The sequence below is a fragment of the Indicator indicator genome, chromosome 21, assembly GCF_027791375.1.
Source record: "Indicator indicator isolate 239-I01 chromosome 21, UM_Iind_1.1, whole genome shotgun sequence".
NCBI lineage: Eukaryota > Metazoa > Chordata > Aves > Piciformes > Indicatoridae > Indicator > Indicator indicator.
Window position 1 is genome coordinate 2,494,324 of NC_072030.1, and position 22,843 is coordinate 2,517,166.

A 22,843-nucleotide genomic window follows, 5' to 3' on the forward strand; every position below is an offset into this window, starting at 1 on the left:
CTCTGTAATTCCCACAGACCATTAGAATGCAGGATGTGCTTTTGTGGTTAATGTTGTTGTGCAATAAACAAACATCTCCATCTGCTGCTTATCATCAAATCATAAAACAGAGTCACAGGCTGGTTTGGGTCAGAAGGGACCTTCAAAGGTCATCTTGTCCAACCCCTTGCCATCAGCAGGAACATCTACAACTAGAGCAGGTTGCTCAGAGCCCCAGACAACCTGACCTGCAATGGTTCCACACCTGGGGCTTCCACCACCTCTCTGTGCAACTCAACTCCATGTCAAACATTTCTTTCTTCTTTTCAGTCTGAATCTTCCTCTTTTAGTTCAAATCATCCCTCCTTGTCCTATCACAACAGACCCTGCTGCAAAGTCTGTCCCCAGCTTTCTGCTCAGCCCTTGAAGCACTGCAAGGCCACCAGAAGGTCTCCTGGAGCCTTCTCCTCTGCAGGCTGCCCAAGCCCAACTCTCTCAGCCTGGCCTCCCAGCAGAGGGCTTCCAGCCCTCCCATCACCACTGTGGCTCCTCTGGCCCTGCTCCAACAGGTCCGTGTCTGTGCTGTGACATCAGAGCTGCCCCAGCACTGCAGGTGGGATCTCAGCAGAGCGTAGCAGAGGGGCAGAATCCCCTCCTTCTGTGATCAGCTGAGAAGTTTTTAGCTGTGTAGGCTCATTGTGGTTACTGTGACTGTACACTGAGTTCAAAGAACCACGTGCCCCAAGATGTAGAGGCCCCACAGACTAATTTGTTTCCCCTTCATTGTGTAGCAGAGCAAAACATGTGAAGAGCAGTATTATATTACAGATGAAAAATGTCACCCATCATTGATTCATTTAAAATATATTACTGAATCACAAATTCTTACCTAGTCAGTGTTCCAATGTAGGTATTTTTGTTGGTTTCCCTTTGAAAGCAGGGAAAAAAGTTTATTTCCTGAAAGAGTGTGTCCAGAGAAGAGCAACAAGGCTCTTGAGGGGTTTGAAGGGCGTGGTATATGAGGGGCAGCTGAGGGACTTGGGGGTGTCCAGTCTGGAGGAGAGGAGGCTGAGGGGAGACCTCATTGCTCTCTACAGCTCCCTGAAAGGAGGCTGCAGTGAGGAAGGGGTTGGGCTCTTCTCCCTAGTCTTAGGTGATTGAAGGAAAGGAAATGGCCTGAAATTGTGCCAGGAGAGGGTCTGGTTGGAGATGAGGAAAAATTTCTTTGCTGCAAGAGTGGTCAGGGGATTAGCAGAGGCTGCCCAGGGAGGTGGTGGAGTCCCCATGCCTGGAGATGTTCACGAGGCTCTAGATGTGGCACTTCAGAATACAGTTTAGTGGTCATGGTAGTTGGGTAAATGGTTGGACTCGATGATCTTAAAGGTCTTTTCCAACCTTAATTATTTGATTCTGTGACTACTAAGCTTTCAATACTCCACTCCTACATTTTCTCCTTTACATGGGGATGAGATTTCTTACCCTGGGTTTTGCCTTTGTACTGTGATCCTACTTTCACATAGGCCTGGAACACAGGTGACATCTGAACCACCAGCTCCAGCCCGAAGGTTGTGTACATGTGAATGTACATCGAGGACTGCCTGAAAATGGTGATGTCTCCTGCAAGAAGAAGGAGAGCTGGGAACAGAGATTCTGATGCATAGGATATGGCACAGTTGTGATTTGAATGCATTCTGCCAACGAATCTTCCACACACAACTCTCCAAGAGGCACAGACGCAACGATGAGAATTTTAACCTTGCTCTAAACCCTTTGTTATTGGTAACTGGAAGAGGAAAGATGCTGGGTGATGTAAACCAGCTAGTTAACTTGATCCTCACGCATTTATTATTTTATCTAGGGATTTACTATTATCTTCAGAAGGATTTTTATCTTTATTCCCTTTTCTGTACCTGATCTGTAAGGCAGCTTCTTAAGTTCATCATCATCAGTAAGGAGTTCATTCTGAGAGATCACAATTTTGTCCTGTAAGAGAAGGACATGGATCAGAAGAGAAGAGATGTACTGATGGCATTTGTATGCTCAGCAGCTGCATTGTCCATGACCTATCTGATAGGAAAAGATGGATTACAGCTTTTTTCCCCCATCTTATTCACTTTCCACATTTCACTTTTCATATGTCACTTTCCATATTTATTTGACTTTCCATATTTATTTCTCTTTCCATGTTTATTTCACTTTTCCTATTTATTTCACTTTCCTTATTTCACTTTTCATACTTCACTTTTCATAGTTATTTTACTTTTCATAGTTATTTTACTTTTCATAGTTACTTCACTTTTCATAGTTATTTCACTTTTCATAGTTATTTCATTTTCCTGGTTAACTTTTCATATTTATTTAATTTTCCATATTTCACTTCTCACTTTGAACACAACTTCCCAAGCTGATGTGGCAACTAAGATCTTTACTGTACAGGCATGACCTTACTTCACTATCCCCTGTAATTTTTCAGTTCAGGCTACTGGCAATGACTTTCAGTACTTCTGGTTACTGGCACGCTGGATGAACCCTGTGGAGGGAACACTGACCTTTGAAGATAGGTAAATGACAGCACTGAGTGATGTCTCAGAATTGGAGTAGCCAGACTTTTCATACACAGCCATCAGGGTTCCATTGTGTGGCAGGCTGGAGCTCTGCATGAAAACAGGAGAGGTAAGTCTGAGTCAGAATAACAACAACATGTAGAATAAATCTGTATTGTAGGAAGAGTGTGAATTCCAAGTGGAAATCAAAACCAGACTGAAATATATTGGGGAGACCTTCCCACTCTCTGCAACTATCTTGAGGGAGTTTGTAGTGAGGTGGGTGTTGATGTGTTCCTCCAAGTAGCAAGTGATAGGATGTAAGTGTCCTCAAGTTGGACCAGGGGAGGTTTAGGTTGGATATCAGGAAAAAATCCCCCCTCAGAAGAGTTGATAAGCCCTGGAACAGGCTGGATATCAGGAAAATTTCCCTCCCCAAAAGGGTTGATAAGCCCTGGAACAGGCTGCCCAGAGCAGTGGTGGAGTCCCTATCCCCATCCCTTTGAGGCCTCTCAAAGACTTGTAGATGTGGTGCTGAGGGACATGGTTTAGCAGCAGTCTTGGTAGTATTGGGTTAATAGTTGGACTCCATGATCTTAGAGGTCCTTTTCCAGCCTAAATGTTTCTGTGATTCTATATCCAATTGATATTGTGTGTTTATGGACTGCAGAAATTACCTTCATAAGAACATAAGTGCAAACCCCATGGAACCTGTAGGATCTAGAATCAAATGTGGTCACAAAGGAGCCTCCTTCCAGCGAACACCTTCCAGGACAGGGCAGCTCTTTGCAGTTCCATTGACCCATCAGACATGTGCTGAGGAAAAGAAGACCTTTGGTGTGAGGTTATTCTCATACTAAGGCACCATTTACCAGCAGAGGATTGGATCCTCTTGTCTGAAGGTTTTGCTGTAGCTGCTCAACATGCAAAATGGGTTATTGAACACAGTGTAACATATATGGACTTCCTGAACTTGCATTTCCACTGTTTTGACATCTTCTAATGGGCTAAAAACTTAGTGATACAAATGTCATTTCTATCACTTTTCTCCTTTCTGTGTTTGGATTTGCTCTGCATGTATCAGTTGAAGTTGTTCATCTCCATTCCAAGTTGCTGAACTCTCCTATGGATTGTCAGTACACTTTCCTCAACAGATCAATCATGAAAGACAAGTTCATTGATACAGTTCTGAGGATCTAGCTCCATAATTTATCCTTTATTTTGTTTATTGACATTATGGTAGCAAGGGAAGTAACACCAGAAAAAAACCTGATTCCACTTTCGAGGGGGAAAAGCTTTCCAAGTTTTAAGAACATTGTAATGATTTTCTGTTGCAAACCAGACATTCAATTTTCAGCAGTGATCAGAAATGCTGACCAGAGATTGCCAGGAAGAAACTGGAAATACAGGAGAGGTGGTTTATACTGATTTGACCTCTAAATCTGGCTGATGTCTGCTCACAAGCAGCATTCCCCAGGATTCACTACTGGGGCCTGTCCTCTTTAATATCTTTATCAACAATCTGGATGAGGGGATCAAGGCATCCTCAGTAAATTTGCAGATGATACCAAATTGGGTGGCTGTGTCCATCTGCTAGAGGGTAGGGAAGCTTTACAGTGGGATCTGGACAGGTTAGATTCATCGTCCAAGGCTAATTGTATGAATTTCAACAAGGCCAAGTTCCAGATCCTGCATTGGGTCATAACAACCCCATGGTAAGCTACAGTCTTGGGGATGTTTGGTTGGCAAGATGAAACTTTGAAAGGGACCTGAGGGTCTTGGTTGGCAGTTGACTGACCATGAGTCAGCAGTGTGCCCACGTGGCCCAGATGGCCAATGGCATCCTGGCTTGTGCTAGAAACACTGTGGCCAGCAGGAACTGGGAGGTGATCATGCCCAGTATTTGGCACTAGTGAGGTCATACCTTGAATATTGTGTTCAGTTCTGGGCCCCTCACTACAGGAGGGACATTGAGAGGCTGGAGCATGTCCAGATAAGGGCAGTGAGGCTGGAGAAGGGCTGGAGCACCTGGGCTATGAGGAGGGGATAAAGGACCTGGGGAAAAGGAGGCTGAGGGAAGACCTTCTTGCCTTCTACAACTACCTGAAGGGAGGATGGAATAAGAAGGGAACAAGCCTCTTCCTCCTGGTGGCAAGTAACAGGACTAGAGAACATGGATATAAATTGCACCAGAGGAGGCTCGGGCTGGATGTTAGGAAATATTTCTTCACTGAAAGAGATTTCAGACATTGGAATGGTCTGTCCAGGGTAGTGATGGAGTCACCATCCCTGGAGGTATTTAAATGTGTGGCACTTAGGGACATGGTTTAGCGATGACCTGGCAGTGCTGTGTTGAAGGTTGGACTGGATGAGCTTGAAAGTCCTTCCAACCAAAGATATTCTGTGAGATAAAAATGTTGCTGTTTTGAATGGCCTGAAGGAACAATTATATCTGTTCAGATTAGCAAGAAATGAGACTTGTGCATCTCCACCTGCACATCTGTGATTTGTGGCACTCGGGGAAGGTGGCCTCAGAGATGGTGTGACACATTTGCAGCTGCCCTCTTGGAAGCTGGGCTAAATTTTCCCAATCCTCTGATGAAAGTGCCTGTTGCTACTCACCAGGTCCTACATGCTGCTTTCATGGTCTCTCCAGGAGCATATATTTTCCCATTCAGTGAACATGGACACTGCTCAATGTGGACACAAGTTCTGTTCTTTGAGATGTCATCAAGAATGGTTCCTGCCAGGCAAGGCAAACAACATAGATACTTCTCCATGTCCTTCCTTAGCACTAAAGATATTATACATCAAATACCTTCCAGAATGAGATTGAGAATCATAGAATCATGGAATGATAGAATCATTTTTCTTGGGAAAAACCCCAAAACCTTTAAAATCATCTAATCATTCTCTAACTCTACCAAGGCTGATGCTAAACCATGGCCCTCAGCACCACATCTGTGCATCTTTTAAACACCTCCAGGACTGGGGATTCAAGCACCTCCCTGGAAAGTCTGTTTCAGTGTTTGAGAACTTCAATGAAGAAGTTTGTGCAACTTAAACCTCCTCTAGTGCAGTTTGAGGCCATTTCCTCTCATTCTGTCACTTGTTACTAGGGAGACCAATCCCCACCTGGCTCCAGCCTCCTTTCAGGGAGTAGTAGAGAGCCAGAAGTTCTCCCCACAGCGTCCTTTTCTCCAGGTTAAACAACCCCAGTTCCCTCAACCACTCCTCACAAGACCCTTCACCAGCTTGGTTAACAGGTGACTGCAGGCTCTTAGCAGCTTGGAGTGAGGCAGGACAGCTGACCTGAGTTGGCTACAGGTGATTGCAGACTATGAACATCAGACTCAGTATAAAGAGAGAGGTTTGGTGAGGATGGTGGGGGGGGTTTGTCTGGATTTGTGCTCTTTCTTGGGATTTTCCCAACCCTGTTTCTCTTTGTGCTCCCATGGACTGCTGTACCTCTGCTGGGCTAAGTATAACTTTGTTTGCTTTCTATTGGTGTTGGCATTAGTTTGGCTGTCTCATAAAATCCATTTTCATTTCAACTCATGGGTGTCCTCTCCTTTTCCTGATCAGGGGTCATTGGGTGCTGGAGGTTAGCCCTGGGTATGAGTCAAACATAGACAGAATTCTAGCAGCACAATGCCCTGCAATGCACTGCTAGGTCATTATGAAGAAACCTATTCCACTTGACTGAGTATATGCCAAACACCATTTGTATGGGCCATTTAGAATATGATGAATACAGAAATGTTACCTTCTGGACAAAAGCAGCCATAGGTACAGTGACTGGAACAGCTGTACTCTGGGTTGGAACAGGTTTTAGTGCATGGAGAACCACATTCCTCATAGATCTGGTTGGCAGAACATGTTCCCACAGCTGCAACAACAACCAGGGAAAATGTTAAGAATCTTAAAGTGTACACACAAAAGAATTTCTCATCTGCCACCTGGGATGGAGAAGACCTTGTGATTTCTGGCACTAACATTCCCTTACCTTGCCTCAGCACTCAATTCATCATCTGAGTATCCATCACTACCACTACCCTCTAGCTTTTATTCATTTTTCATGCCCTCTCTATTACAAACTCCTTTCAGAAGCTTGAAGTATGGCAAAAGGCTGTACTGCAGCCCAGTAAAGTGCCACAAATCAGATTTTATGTAGTACTTGAAGGATTTAAAGCATATAACTCTTGATCTTCTGATCTTCTAGGTTGTTCCCTGCTTTTCAGAATGCAGCTGCCCAGCAGGAATAATCTATGGATCTCAAAATATTTTATTGTGTGAGAAATTCAAGCAGTGATTTCCCCCCCCCTCCTTCCCCCCCCCTTATCTGAAGGAGTAAAGAGAAGTGAAGTAGGGAAATGGAGGGGGTTAGAGATGACAGTTTAAGACTAAAAAGTTCACTACCGTTTTGTATTTGATTTTATCTGCAAATTCTTAGATTCTCAGCTCCAATTTTTTTTTTTTTGGGGGGTGGGGAGGGGGTAGGGGAAAGAAAGATTCCTGTTCCCTGGCACTTTTTTTTTTTAAGCTTTGCTTTGCATCACTTTACTACCTGTCCTAGTAATGGTCTACTGGCAACCTGAAGACCCCCCCTGAACATCTCCATGGGGGAGGCATCCACAACCTCCCTGGGCAACCTGTTGCAGAGTCTCATCACTTTCATATTGAAGTTCTTCCTAAGGTCAAGTCTAAACCTTCTCTCCTTCAGCTTCAAACCATTCCCCCTTGTCCTGTCTCTAGACACCCTCATGAAAAGTCTTTCTCCAGCCTTCCTCTAGGATCTCTTCAGGTATTGGAAAGCAGCTCTAAGGTCCCCCTGGAGTCTTATCTTCTCCAGGCTGAACAACCCCAGCTCCCTCAGCCTATCCTCATAGCAGATGTGCTCCAGCCCTTGGATCATCTTTGTGGCCCTCCTCTGGACTTACTCCAACATCTCTGTGTCCTTCTTCTAAAGAAGGTTGAGCATCTGAAAACAGACTACTAAATTAAATGAATTAAAATGGCTACAGCAATTATTAGCAAAAGGGATCAAAGACTTCAGAGGTCCTTTAGAAGTTTTCACCTTCACTAATTTGCTAAGTACCATAAGGAAAAAACTGTGCTAAGAGAAAACAGCCTTCAGTTGGAAGACTGAGAAATTCAACAGGTTTCACTTGGTGAGTGTTCCTCCTTTTATGGTCACAGGAAGAACCTGCACCTGTTGGAGCAGATCCAGAGGAGGCCATAAAAATGATCCAAGGGCTGGAATCTCTGAGGACAGGCTGAGAGAGTTGGGGTTGTTTAATGCCTGGAGAACAGAAGGCTCCAGGAAAACCTTTTGGTGGCTTTTCAGTATTTAAAGGAAAGATGGAGACAATCTTATGAGCAGGGCCTCTTGAGACAATGCAAGAAGTGATGGTTGTAAACTTAAAGAGGGAGATTCACACTAGATGGAAGAATTTTTTGACACTGAGGGTGGTGAAACCCTGTCCCAGACTGCCCAGAGAGGGGGTAGATGCCTCATCCCTGGAAGTGTCACAGGTCAGGTTGTTTGGGGCCCTGAGCAACCTGCTTTATTTGAAGATTGCAGAGGGGTTGGACTAGATGAACTTCCAAAGTCCTGTCCAAGACAAATCATTCTATGATTTGATTTAGACATAGGAGCTATGTGTCATGCTTCCTTCTTCTCTTTGAGGTTTCCATGCTCTCCTTAATGCCTTACTGTTCTAAAGAAATTGTCTTTGATTTAAGATAGTAGAGACTTTTCTATCAGTTGATTTAAATTCCACTGAATTATCATTCTCACTCTGTGTAAGATACAGCAAGGTTAAATATGGTCTGCTATGAACAAGTCACTTGAACTTACAGCAGAGGTTTTCAGTCCTCCAGTTGTACACTGTTTGGTGGGACATAGCACACTGCCTTGAATACTCTGAGAGTGTGGAGCAGGTGCAGTTGTTTTGCCCTGGCTCACTGCAGTCCTGCATATCCAGCTGGCAACGAACAACAAACCCATCCTTTGGCACTGTGCAAGCTGGTGACACCAAGTTAAGTAGCTGAGAGCAGATCATGGCCTAGGTGGAAAGAGAAAGAGGATTTCCCCATGTAGAAAGCCAAAATAGAATCAGAATCCCAGCATGGTGGGGGATGGGAGGGATCTCTGGAGCTCATCCAGTCCAACCCCCTGCTAAAGCAGGGCACCCACAGCAGCTTGCCCAGGAGCACAATGGCCACAGGGGGTTGGAAGCTCTCCAGAGAAGGAGATTCCACAGCCTGCTCCAGGCCTCCAGCACTGTCACAGCAAAGAATTTTCTCCTCTTGTTCAGATGGAACCTCCTGGGTTCCAGTTTATGCCTACTGGACCTTGTCCTGTCTCTGGTCACCACTGACAAGAGTCTGGCTCTCAAAATCCCCTCTAGTTATTATTTTCTTGCTGGTTTGTTTGTTGTTCTTTCCTTTCCCAACAGTACAGTGATATGCATTTGACTTAAAATGCAGGAGAGTTCCTCAGATAGAAGGGAATGTTAAATCCTTTATGGAGCAGAAGGATCTTGATATGTTGAACTAGTTCCATTTCTTGTTGAGCTGAAAGTTAAGGTGTTCTTTCAGTACTGTAACTCCCCTAAAAATGGCTGAGAACATTACAGGTGGGGAGTATGTCATCTTCTGAGAGACCTGGGGCTGTTGACTCTGGAGAAGAGAAGACTGAGAGGGATCTGATCAATGTCTATCAATAGCTGAGGGCTGGGGGTCAGGAAGGAAGGGACAGGACAGCCTCTGTTCACTTGTGCCCTGGGATAGGACAAGAGACAATGGATGGAAACTCCAGCACAGGAGGTTCCACCTCAGCATGAGGAGGAATTTCTTCACTGTAAGACTCACAGAGTGCTGGAGAAGGCTGCCCAGAGAGGTTGTGGAGTCTCCTTCTCTGGAGCCTTTCCAGCCCTGTCTGGATGTGTTCCTGTGTGACCTGTGCTGGATTCTGTGGTCCTGCTCTGGCAGGGGGATTGGACTGGATGATCTCCAGAGGTTCCTTCCGTTCTCTAACATCCTTTTATCCTGTGATTCTGGAGATTCAGTTCCAGGACAAACATCCCTGATGTGGGGATAGCAATTTATTCCCCTGTAAGCAACCATTTGATTGGCCTGTCATGGTGCCCACTGCAGTATAAGTTCTCAAACGGGACAGATTGCTGGGAGAAACTGTGGAGTTTCCATCTCCTCAGCTTGGAAAATCCACCCAGGAGACAGTCAAACCCCAGTAGGTTGGCCCTGTTATGGATGCTGTTATCTGACAACATGTTTAAAGAATCATTGTGTGCCCTCAGGTCCAGTGGTTCAGTAAAGTTCTGTACAGCTTTACTGGTTTCCCATCTGATGACTTGCATGGAATTCCAGAAAGCTATGAGCTGGTAAGTTTATGTGAGAGAGATAATTACACTGAGATAATAAAACCCTCATAAATACCCTTGGGTCTCTTTCAAAATATGCTTTAATGCTCACAGGAAGTTAGGGGTTGGAAAGGACCTCCAGAGATCATCAAGTCCAACCTCCCTGCCAGAGCAGGACCATAGAATCCAGTGAAGAAGTTTCTCCTCATGCTGAGGTGGAACCTCCTGTGCTGGATTTTATATCCATCACAGAGTGCAACTGAGCAGAGCCTGTCTTGACCCTCAGATATTTATAAACATTTATTAAATCTCCTCTCAGTCTTCTCCTCTCCAGACTAAACAGCCCCAGGTCTCTCAGCCTGTCCTCATAGGGCTCTCTCCTGCCATGCTGCACAAAAGTTGATTTATCCATTTTGATGGAAGTCTGTTCTCTGAAACCACTGCCTCTCCATAACTGGTTTCTCTCCCTCTTCCACCTCTGTTAAGAATCAAGCTGCAGAAGGGCCAAGAAGATATTTCTTACATATCTGTTGTGAGGAATGGTGGAGGTTGCTATCTCCTCAGACAGGCAGATCTCGGATGGATCATCCATTTTCTGTAATGCAGCAAATTTGTATGTATCCAGCACTTTACCTGCAAATTGAAGTATTACAATTTGTCAGGAAGAAGCCCACATGGATTTTTTTCCTTGCTGTGGTGTAGCAAAATGTAAATTCTCCTCTTTGACTGAGAAAGCTGCTAATAATTCATCTTCCTGATGGTGACAACCACCTCTTCTGCCTTTTAACTGGAGTCTATTACTAAAGCAGGCTGCTATCAGCTTGATCACTTCTCTGAGCTGTTTCCTTATCCATCACATCCACTACCTTACATTATACCAGCAGCTACTCTTTTTCTGCCAGCTCTGTTATCTCTTGCCAGCTGCTGATTCATGCCTCTTCTCTTCATCACTCATTCTTGTATTTCCCCCTACATGTTGGGGTTAAAGGCTTCACTACCCCAAAAATATTGTGTGTTTTTAGAACTCTCTTCTGTGATGTGTGTGGAAAACTGCATCTGGCTGTGTGAATCTGAGAGTAGTTTACTGTGCTCTGTAGCTCAGTTTAGCAGTGTGCTTTTAAAACACGTCTTCCACACGTTCCTGCTGCTTCCAATCTGATTTCCATGGTGGAGTACTCTTGGCATACAGAGTTCCTTTAAGCTGAAGCCAAAACAGAAAATGTGCTCCAAGAGTGTGTGTAATGTGCCCCACCTGCTAATGGGCATTAGCTCAACAGACCAGATTAGAGTGACTCTGAAGTGAACCCCCCCAAACCACATGCAGATGTCAAGTTCTCAGCACCACTGTGTTCTAAAGATCTGCCTTTACTGGGACAAGCTACTCACTAATGTTCTTTTCCACTATGTCCTTTTTACTGTAGCCTCATTCTTGCTTCTTTGTGCCTTGCTATGAACCCAGACAAGAGTGAAAGTTAGGTGAGGCTCTGATCCCTGCAACTTCCTTCTCAATCATAAGAGAGTTCTTATTGCTTCTCTGAGGAAACCCACAATATTAGAATCAGAGCAAATAATGGGGTGTGGGATCACAATAAGATAAAAGTTGGTGACCTGTGGGAGTGTTTCACTCAGTCCTGACACTCAGTGAGCAGTCAGAGCAAAGTTAGTACAGAATTAACCTTCCACCTTGGCTGAGTTTAGCTGCTGCTTCCACCTGACCTGTCCTTGGAGCTCACCTTCACTCATAAATTCATTCAGTTCATAGCCATCATAATTTCCACACATGCCACAGATTTTCCCCATATATTTTCTTTCAGTCAAAACCTAAAATAAAACAAAACAAAACATTTAAAAGCATCACCCTGAGTAAAATTATCTATCCAGCATTAGCTTCCTCAAACAGGTACACTTCAAGGGTCCAATTAAAGGTGATTTGCTTCCTTAAATTAAATGACTTGTCTGGAGAAAGAGTTTTGGAAGCAGTAACTTACCTGAAGGGATCCTACAGGAAGGCTGCAGAGGGACTTTTCTTGAGGGTGTCTAGAAACAGGCCAAGGGGGAATGGTTTGAAGCTGAGGGAGAGCAGGGTTAGACTGGAGCTGAGGAAGAAGTTCTTCAGTGTGAGGGTGGTGAGGCTCTGGCACAGGCTGCCCAAGGAGGTTATGGATGCCTCCTCCCTGGGGGTGTCCAAGGCCAGGTTGGATGAGGCCTTGAGCAGCCAAATCTAGTTGAGAGGTGTCCTGCCCATGGCTGGGAGGTTGGAATAGATGATCTCTGAGATACTTTCCAGCCTGAGCCATTCTATGATTCACACTTATTTTACCAAGAGACAAATAGTGATTGTTGCCACTTTTTGACTTAATAAAAGAATAACATTCTGAGGCATTTGCAGAGAATATTTTAAGAAGAGAGAAAAAAAGAAGGGGCAGTGATGCTGTTTCCTTGCTTGTATCTTTGTTGACAGAGCATGAATTTCAGGTTTGTTCTCTTCAGAAAACAAAGGTTACAGGAAGAAAATCTGCTTTCTGAGGAAGGTTATTCAATTATCCATGGCTCTGGAGAATAAAATGGTAGTATTACTACTGGCTACAAACAATAACTTATTATGATGACCTTAGATCACAGGAGATAATCTGATTGCACGTAGACTATAGCATGGACACATCCCGGTTTCATTTCCTGCTACATGTGTGATAGTGATGCTGATCAATCTCCCAGACAATTTATGGCATATAGAATCATAGAATGCTCTGGGTTGGAAGGGACCTCCCTCCAAAACTCATCCAGCCCAATTCCTCTGCAGTCAGCAGGGATGTCCTTCACTAGATCAGGTTGCCCAGAGCCCTGTCCAGCCTCAGCTTGAATATCTCCAGGGATGGGGCCTCAACCATCTCCCTGGGCAACTTGTTACAGTGTTCCACTGCCCTTATGGTAAAAAACTTATTCCTAACATCCAATCTAAATCTGCTCTTCTCTAGCCTGAAGCCATTTCCCCTCATCCTATCCCTTTGCAAACAGTCTCTCTCTATCCTACTTGTAGCCCCCCTCAGGTACTAGAAAGTCACTATTAGGTCTCTCAGGAGCTTTTTCTTCTTCAGGTTGAACAGCACTGGTTTAGCAAACTAACCAATTTAGCATTCAGTATCATTTATGGCATTGATATCACAGGTCATGCTGAGAAAATGAACTCTCTTCTCTAAAACATATCAGGGATTTTTGAGGGAAAACATGAAATGAGAAAAAAGACAGGAATAAAGGAGCTGGTAGGAGCAATATGTGTTTGAAACCAGAAGATGTCCAGAAGGAGCACAGAAGAAATGACAAAACTATGGCATGCACTATGAATTCTATACATCTTTATACAACTTCACCATCCCCTTAGCAAAGCATTGGAGCTTCTGGAACAGCCTGAAGGAAGTTTAAACTCTGTGAAAGCATCCATGGATCTCAACATAGGTGGCTGGAAGTGCAAGGATCATGCAAGGTACCAAAGTGAAGTTGTTGATTTCAAGAGGAATGGATGAAGCAGGGAAAGAGTAAATATCCACAGAGCAAACACAGCATCACAGAATGTTAGAGGTTGAAAGGGACCTCCAGAGATCATCAGATCCAACCCCCCTGCCAAAAGCAGGATCACCCAGGGTAGTCCACACAGGAATGCATCCAGGTGGGTTTTGACAGTCTCCAGAGAAGGAGACTTCACAACCCCCCTGGGCAGCCTGTTCCAGGGCTCCATCAGCCCTACTGCAAAGAAGTTTCTCATGTCGAGGTGAAACAGATGCAAAAGGCACCCTTTAAGTCTAAAGAATTCTTGTAATTCCAGTAAGTCAGCAAGAGGTCTGTCTTCTGCTTCATGAGAACATTTTACTAACCATGAGATAGTCCTCGTTGTTCCACATGACCACCAGTTCCATCTCCATCAGCTTGGCCACCAGACGGATGTTGCGTCCATAAGGGGCTATTTGAATTCCATTGCTGGTATAAGGCAACTGGATGATGCTGGAATGAAGGGAGAAGAGAAACTGACCTCCTCAGCACCAAGCAGAGCCTGGGCTGCATCTGGAGAAGTGTGGCCAGCAGGTCAAGGGAGGTGATTCTCCCTCTCTACTCAGCTCTGGTGAGACCCCACCTGGAATACTGAGTACAGTTCTGGAGCCTCTGTTACAAGAGGGATCTGGACATGCTGGAAGGTGTCCAGAGAAGGGCCACGAGGATGAGCAGAGGGCTGGAGCACCTCTCCTATGAGGACAGACTGAGAGAGTTGGGGCTGTTCAGTCTGGAGAGGAGAAGGCTCCCAGGTGACCTTCTTGTGGCCTTCCAGTATCTGAAGGGGGCTCCAAGAAAGCTGGGGAGGGACTTTTTAGGATCTCAGGTAGTGACAGGACTGGGGGAATGGAATAAAGCTGGAAGTGAGGAGATTCAGACTGGACATGAGGAAGAAGTTCTTCCCCATGAGAGTGGTGAGAGCCTGGAATGGGTTGTCCAGGGAGGTGGTTGAGGCCCCATCCCTGGAGGTGTTTGCAGCCAGGCTGGATGAGGCTCTGGCCAGCCTGATGTAGTGTGAGGTGTCCCTGGCCATGGCAGGGGGGTTGGAACTGGCTGATCCTTGTGGTCCCTTCCAACCCTGACTGATTCTATGATTCTAATATTAGACAGATTTCAGTTGTCTTGTTTAGATATAATCCACCTACAACCTGAGTACTTGCAGCAACATGAAATAGTTGTTGTGTTTTGGGTTTTATTTTTAATTTATTTGTAGCTATAACATTTTGAGATACATTAAGATTTCTGCTGATTGAAAGTCAATGTCAGCAGTTGCATAGAAGGATCACCAGGAGATGGTGGCATGATCATTATGTTAGTGGAAATGTTTGCACAGGTCTTGGCATGTTCACTTAGTTGGGTTTTATTATAGTTATATACACTATGGGTGGTGAGACACTGGAACAGGAGGAAGGGACCTTAAAGATCATCCAGTTCCAACCCCCTGCCATGGGCAGGGACACCTCTCCATTAGCCCAGATTGCTCAAGTTCTCCTCCAGCCTGCCCTTGGACGCCTCCAGGGAGAAGGCATTCACAAACTCCCTGAGCAATATTTGTCTGTTGATTGTGTAGCTCAAAGGTTCTCTTCTAACCTCTACCTGTGTGGGCTTTATCATGGAAGGTTCAGATTCCAAGTCCCAAATCAAATGAACTCTAAGCAAAACAGAGGAATTTCAACTCCTATCTACTAAAGGGAATAAACCATTTCATCTGTGCTTGCAGCAGGGATTAGCACAAGCAGAGAAGTAGCATCCACAAGACTCTGCTTTCCATATGAGGAGTGTGAGCAGGTTGGGTTGTCCCTTTGCCCACACAAATGTGCTCTAAGCTTCACTGAAATAACTGCAAATGGAACACTTGGCTAGGGCGTGTGAGTGCTTGACAAGAAGAAATGGGAATGGAGTCCACTTAACTCTGCTCACTTCCCTAGTCTATTAATTCATTTTTGATAGTCTTCTTTAGTGCAGCTCCTGCATCACTCCTGGCCTTCTTTAAGCCCTTTTGTCCTGATCCATCAGAGAATCTTACCCAACATTCCTGACAAAAATGGTGCCCTTCTCCACAATGACAACAGCAGGGCCCAGCTCGATGATGATCCTCTTGATTTTTCTGTCCAGCCCACGGCGGAACTGAATGTTGAAGTCTGGGCTGGTTTCATCACATACAGTTGCAAAGATGTAGTTGCAGGTCCCACTGAAGTCATACTGGTATTTATCAAAGGTGGAAAAATGCCCTCCTCCCCAGGTAGAACAGGAGTCCTTGTTCAGAACTATAAAAGTGAAAGAGAAAAACAGGTTTAGGTCTCCTACCAGAATATTTGTTCGTTCTGGCTGCCATTTCAAACATAACTAACAGGAAAAGTAGTGAGCATCTACTCAGATTAATTGTGCAAGCAGCATCCTAGCTTTTTCTTCTTCTTCTTTTTTTTTTTTCCCTTTTCTGTGGCCTCAACATTTAGTCTCAAGTCAGGAAATGCAACAATAGTTGGAGTCAGAGCAACCTTCTTATTTATTGTAACCAGAGGAGAGCTTCCTAGCTTGGGAAACACCTTTCTACCTTCCTTGTGGGTCATATAAAAGTCTACCTTCCTATTTCAGTCAGCTTAATCTGATTGTAAAGGTGGCAGGTTGCTGCTGGAAAGACCTTTAATGTCTCAGGCATAATCTTCACGGAGCTACCAATGGCATTACTGTATCAGGATTCACTGCACAGTAAGACCATGAGATATCCAAAGACAGTCTTCAAAGTTTAACTTGTACATGCCCACATTTTGCCTCTGTGTTTGAATGAAGTTTCAGCCAGTTCTCTACATTTATGGAATGTTTTAATCAGTTCTCATTTTCAAAGAGTAATCACTTCTTATCTGAGTGGACAGAATTGAGGAGGAAATCACAGAATCACAGAAACATTCAGGTTGGAACAGAGCCTCAGGATCACCAAGTCCAACCCAGAACCCTACTCTGCAAGGCTCACCCCTAAACCATATCCCCAGGCACCACATCCAAACCACCTTTAAACACCTCCAGTGTTGGGGACTCCACCACCTCCCTGGGCAGCACATTCCAATGTCTGATCACTCTTTCCATGAAAAACTTTTCCTACTGTCCGTTCTAAACCTACCCAATGGCAGCTTGAGGCCATTCCGTCTTGTTCTATCTCCAATTACCTGTGAGAAGAGACCAGCACCAGCCTTTCTACAACTTCTTTCAGGTAGTTGTAGAGAGCAATGAGGTCTCCCCTCAGCCTCCTGTTTTTCAAACTAACCATACCCAGCTCCTTCAGTTGCTCCTCACAAGATTTATTCTCCAGGCCCTTCCCAGCTTCCTTGCCCTCCTCTGCCCTGGCTCCAGCACCTCCACATCTCTCTTGTATTAAGGTGCCCAAAACTGGACACAATATTCGAGGTGTGGCCTCCCCAGAGCTGAGTCCCAGGGGACAATCCCCTCCCTGCTCCTGCTGGGCACAGCATTGCTGATCCCAGCCAGGATGCCTTTGGCTTTCTTGACTACCAGATAGAACTCCAGTGCTCGATGTTAGATATTTCTACACCTACTTAAAACATTTGAACAGTCTCTCTAAGGCTGGTAGACCTGCTGAAGATAGACCTACTCTGATTTGCAGGCTCAGAGTATTAATTTCAATTTAAATATTTTTTCTTACGGAGTTACATGGAGCCCAGGTATCTTAGAAGATATCCTAGAAGCATAAAGTATCAGACCAGCTTAGTAAAGTCTACCTGCGATCTATTGGTAAGCTTATTTTGGGCTTTCAAGCTTTTTTTTTTATTTTATTTTATTTTTTTTTTATTTTATTTTAACTCTTAAAGAGTTGGGGCTGTTCAGCCTGGAGAAGAGAAGGCTCCAGGGAGACCATACAGCAGCCTTCCAGTACCTGAAGAGGGCTTCAGGAGGTCTGGGGAGGGACTTGACAAGGGCTGGGAGTCACAGGATAAGAGGGAATGGATTGAAGCTTGAGGAGGGCAGATTGAGACTGGAGATTAGGAAGAAATTCTTGACAGTGAGGGTGGGGAGACACTGGAACAGGTTGCCCAGGGAGGCTGTGGCTGCCTCCTCCCTGGAGGTGTTCAAGGCCAGGCTGGATGAGGTCCTGAGCAAGCTGTGCTGGTGGGAGATGTCCCTGCCCATGGCAGGGGTGTTGGAAGTGGATGATCTTTAAGGTCCCTTCCAACTCAAACTATTCTGTGAATCTATGAATGTCTACAGAATGATATTGATTTTGTTCAGGTCATGTAGAAAATACTGTTCCTCAATCAGCTCTTGGCTGCTGGCAAAAAAGTACTCCTCTTCCATTCCTCTGTGCTGTCCTGAACATCTGACTGGAAACCAGGAACTGGCTAATTGTTATCATTGCTCCTTCATGCCCAATGTCAGCTGGTTTAATACACCTTGATGCTGGCCAGCAAACCTCAGCTTGCTCAGAGTGTGCCAAGCAATGGGTTTCCCCAGGGTCAGAGTGCAAGTGGTGCCCCTTTCTGTACATAAAGTTGTACTTCAGTGTATTTGTTTTTATTTCAGTCTTATCAGGGAAAAATAACAAATGGGAATGTCAATAATTCCAGAAAGTTTAAAACTAGATTATGTATTTGCTTGTTGAGTTTGGTTTTCATTAAGTGATATCTAGAGGTTTTCTCATAATCTGGATATATCCATGCCCTACATTGTAAGGACAGAATGCAGATGAGGTGCTGAATGTTTTTCTTTTGGCAGACCAGAGGTATTCAGCTATCTTCACCTTTAGGACAAACTTCATGTAGCTTTTCCATGCTTATGCCAAATGAGAATTCATAGATTCATAGAATGGTTTGGGTTGGAAGGGACCTTAAAGCTCATCCAGTTCCAACTCTCCTGCCATGGGCAAGGGACATCTCCCACTAGTCCAGGTTGCTCAAGGCCTCATCCAGCCTGGTCTTGACTACCTCCAGGGTGGAGGCATCTACAACCTGTTCCAGTGTCTCCTCACCCTCACTGGAAAGAATTTCTTCCTAATCTCCAGTCCAAATCTGGGTCGAGGCAATCCCAAGAACAAATCCAGGCTGGGCAGGGACTGACTGGAGAGCAGCCCTGAGGAGAGGGACTTGGCGGTGCTGGGGGATGAGAAGCTCAACAGGAGCTGTCAGTGTGCACTTGCAGCCCAGAGAGCCAAGCAGAGCCTGGGCTGCATCAAGAGAAGTGTGGCCAGCAGGGCCAGGGAGGTGATTCTCCCTCTCTACTCAGCTCTGCTGAGACCCCACCTGGAGTACTGCATCCAGTTCTGGAGCCTCTGTTACAAGAGAGATCTGGAGGTGCTGGAAGGTGTCCAGAGAAGGGCCACGAGGATGATCAGAGGGCTGGAGCACCTCTCCTATGAGGACAGACTGAGAGAGTTGGGGCTGTTCAGTATGGAGAAGAGAAGGCTCCGAGGTGACCTTCTTGTGGCCTTCCAGGATCTGAAGGGGGCTCCAAGAAAGCTGGGGAGGGACTTTTTAGGATCTCAGGTAGTGATAGGACTGGGGGGAATGGAATAAAGCTGGAAGTGGGGAGATTCAGACTGGACATGAGGAAGAAGTTCTTCCCCATGAGAGTGGTGAGAGCCTGGAATGGGTTGTCCAGGGAGGTGGTTGAGGCCCCATCCCTGGAGGTGTTTGCAGCCAGGCTGGATGAGGCTCTGGCCAGCCTGATGTAGTGTGAGGTGTCCCTGGCCATGGCAGGGGGGTTGGAACTGGCTGAGCCTTGTGGTCCCTTCCAACCCTGACTGATTCTATGATTCTAAATCTCTCTCTTCCAGCTCAAAGCCATTGCCCCACTGTAAAGAACTTCTAATATTGAGTCTAAATCTCTCCTCTCCAAGCTTCAGTCCATTCCCTCTCATCCTAATTCACCTGGTTCAAGCCACTCTCTTCCTTATCTGCCTAAAAAAATTGCTCCTCATTCTAACAAATTTACTTTTTATAGAATTCTTTTTGTTTTACAGCTCTGCATCTCCTTTAAACTTGATTGAGAATTTCCTTTTCAGCTACTGAAAAGCAGCAGCTTTGGGAGCATACAGAGCTGTTCTTTAACAATGCAGTATCTTAATGTAAAATATTCAGATTATGGATTATTAGGAAGGATATCTGCAAGTAGAACGTAATGGGAAGATTGTTCCAACTGCTGGGACTGATATCCATATTTATTTTAGAAAGGATGCAGTGAAAATGATGTGCTTTCAGAAATATTATAGCCTTCTGGATCCTCTCTTAGCAGAGGAACAGCATGGCCTGTAAAACACAGCATGGCTTCATGGTGCCATTTACTCATTCTTGTCACAAAGGAATCAGATTTAAATTGAACAGCCAGTGCCTCTGATTTCTTCAGAAAGGGACATGTGAGAAGTTGTATTGCTTCTGACCAAGCATTGATGTAGCTCAGGATCTTATTTCCAGCAGTGATCATTAAGAGACCACCCAAGGGAATGGTACCCTCAGGTCAAATGCATAGACAGATACTCCCTCAGTCTCTAATTATTTTCAGTTCAGGGAGGCTGTTGGGATTTATCTGCTTACCCTCTGGCTTCCAACTACTTGAACCAAAGTGAAATCTTGTAACAGAGCACACCACAATCTCTGCTCCCAAAATGTACCATTTTAATTCTGACTTAACATTTTAATGGCGTCTGCCTTTCTAACAATACTTCTGACAGCTAAGATTTTTACCACTGTAACCTTTCTAACAATACTTTTGACAGCTTAGATGTTTAGCACTTTAAAGCTATAACGTGCCAATTATTTTGTGTTTTGGCATGCCATGTGTTTTGTCCTGAGTGAAATGATGTCTTACTGTCTTTTGCATTCCTTAGGCTCAGAAGGACTAGCACAAATTTGCAATAAAGAAGTGCCTGGAGTTAATTTTCTTACAGATTTGGGTGCATTCACACAAGCCATTCTGGGTATTAAGGGAAAGCTTCTGGCAAACTACCAGAACTGGGAAAACAACATCTTCAGCTGGCATAGCTGAATGGTGAAGCAGAGATCTGACCATCCACAGGCTGCTGGCTATGAAGGTGAGAAGGAACAATTCCCTATTCTGATTTTTCACTTGCTCATAAGTTTCTTTTAACCTGCCACCTGTAAAATAATCTCACCTAGATCTAGCCTATATGGGGAAGCAGCTTTATTTAATGAAATGGACTTTGCAGCATCAAAACAATCCTCATAGAAAACCTCAGGAGATGTGGCACAGATGGCTGTCAGTGAGGTGGATTGCAAACTGGCTCCACAACAGAGTTCAGAGGGTTGTCATCAGTGGCACAGAGTCAGCTGGGAGGCCTGTGGCAAGTGGTGTCCCCCAGGGATCAGTACTGGGTCCAGTTTTGTTCAATATCTTTATCAATGACCTGCCTGAGGGCATTGAGAGTACCCTCAGCAGGTTCCTGATGATACAAAACTGGGGGGGTGGCTGACACCCCTCAGACTGTGCAGCTATCTGATGTGACCTGAACATTGGATGAGAGCTGGGTGCAGGCAAACCTCAGGACGTTTAATAAGGACAGGTGCAGGGTCCTGCATCTGGGGAAGAATATCAACAGGCACCAGGACAGGTTAGAGACTGTCCTGCTGGAAAGCAGCTCCATGGAGAAAGACCTTGGAGTGCTGGTGGGCAGCAAGTTCTGCATGGCACAGCAATGTGCTCTTGTGGCCAAGAGAGCCAATGGGATCCTGGGGTGCAGCAAGAAAGGTGTCCAGCAGGGCTGGGGAAGTTCTTCTACCTCTCTGCTCTGCCCTGCTGAGACTACATCTGGAATATTGCATCCAGTTCTGGGCTCCCCAGTTCAAGAGAGACAGAGACCTGCTGGAGAGAATCCAAGGGAGAGCCATGAGGATGCTTAGGGGACTTGAGCATCTCCCCTGGGAAGAGAGACTGAGAGCCCTGGGGCTGTTTAGTCTGGAGAAGAGAAGGCTGAGAGGGATCTGATCAATATCTATCAATAGCTGAGGGGTGGGGGTCAAGTGGAGGGGGCCAGGCTCTTTTGGGTGGTGCACAGTGAGAAGACAAGGAACAATGGGATCAAACTAGAACACAGAAGATTGCAGCTCACCATGAGGAGAAATTTCTTTCCAGTGAGGGTGACAGAGCCCTGGAGCAGGCTGCCCAGGGGCGTTGTGGAGTCTCCTTCTCTGGAGACTTTCCAAACCCACCTGGATGCATTCCTGTGCAGACTACCCTAAGTGATCCTGCTCTGGCAGGGGGGTTGGATCTGATGATCTCTGGAGGTCCCTTCCAACCTCTGATATACTGTGAGACTGTAATCCATTTCCTTAATTTTTAGATAATGAAGCAGAGATCTGACCATACCCTGACTCTCCACAGGCTGCTGGTTATGAAGGGGAGGAGGAACATTTCCTTATTCTCATCTTTCACTTGCACGTAAGTTTCTTTTAACCTTCAACCTTTAAAATACTCTCACCTAGACCCAGCCTATATGGGAAATCAGCTTTATTTAACGTAATGGACTTTGCAGCATCAAAGTAATCCATTTCCTTAATTTTAAGATAATATTCAGCAGGAAGGAAAATCAAAGAGAGCACACAAATAGCCTCAACAGCAAAGTTGTAAGGCTACTAAAATGCTCACAGCTTCTATCCTTAGGCATCAACCCTCAGCAAGGAACATGAAAGGACTTTCCATACCAGAGGGAAAGCAACATATTTATCCTTTTATAGGCAAACTCTTCATCTGGAATTTCTACAACCAATGCTTTAAAACATTTTCTCCTTGAGGCAAGGATTTAGTTCTGTTCTGTGTTTTGTACAGTGTCCTCTGCAGTATAGAGCTGATGTTGAATGGAGTTGCTACTCCTCATAGCTGCAGTGTGAACATTAAATATCAGGTCAGGTACTTACTTCTTTGCAGAGATTCTTTCTGTTTCTGGAGAATGAAGTGGGGCCAATAATTTCCTTCAAAAGCTGTGAAAAGAAAAAGATGACAGTTATCCTCTAGGCACAAGCAAGCTGAACAATTGGTGGTTATTTATTTACTTATTTTTAAACTCATGCTGCAAGTCAAAGCAGGATCAACACAGGAATTTTTTGTCCTGCCACACCAAACTGAACAGAAATTATAGTGGAAAACCACACCTGCCAGCTTGGAATAAAAAATTCTGTGAGTAGTAAAAGGTTACCAAAAGCTGCCAGAAATCCTGTGCACTCTGGGGTTTCCTCTGCTTAATCCTCAAATCCTATGCTGCTCAGGGATAAATCTTTCCTCATGCTTTTGAATTCCTATTCCACCAGCTGGGTAGAAGTAGTGGAGGGAACAGCCCAAAGCAAGGAAATATGGGAAAAGTCATGTCCCTGTGCTCTTGACCAGGCCTAGGAGTTGCTTTTGCTGCTGGTGTTGAAGCAGGATGATGAAAGCTGT

At 45.0% G+C, this 22,843-nt stretch overlaps 1 protein-coding gene across 1 annotated transcript in view; it reads right to left on the reverse strand.

Annotated features, from left to right (window-relative positions):
• MUC6 (mucin 6, oligomeric mucus/gel-forming) overlaps nucleotides 1-22,843 on the reverse strand; it is an 84,122-nt gene that overhangs the window by 53,782 nt on the left and 7,497 nt on the right. The window contains 12 exon segments of the mRNA XM_054390732.1: nucleotides 1,459-1,596; nucleotides 1,890-1,962; nucleotides 2,529-2,633; nucleotides 3,200-3,338; nucleotides 5,145-5,265; nucleotides 6,289-6,411; nucleotides 8,383-8,590; nucleotides 10,431-10,540; nucleotides 11,641-11,728; nucleotides 13,777-13,903; nucleotides 15,477-15,717; nucleotides 22,327-22,389. Of these exon segments, the coding sequence (XP_054246707.1) occupies nucleotides 1,459-1,596; nucleotides 1,890-1,962; nucleotides 2,529-2,633; nucleotides 3,200-3,338; nucleotides 5,145-5,265; nucleotides 6,289-6,411; nucleotides 8,383-8,590; nucleotides 10,431-10,540; nucleotides 11,641-11,728; nucleotides 13,777-13,903; nucleotides 15,477-15,717; nucleotides 22,327-22,389 (1,536 nt within the window).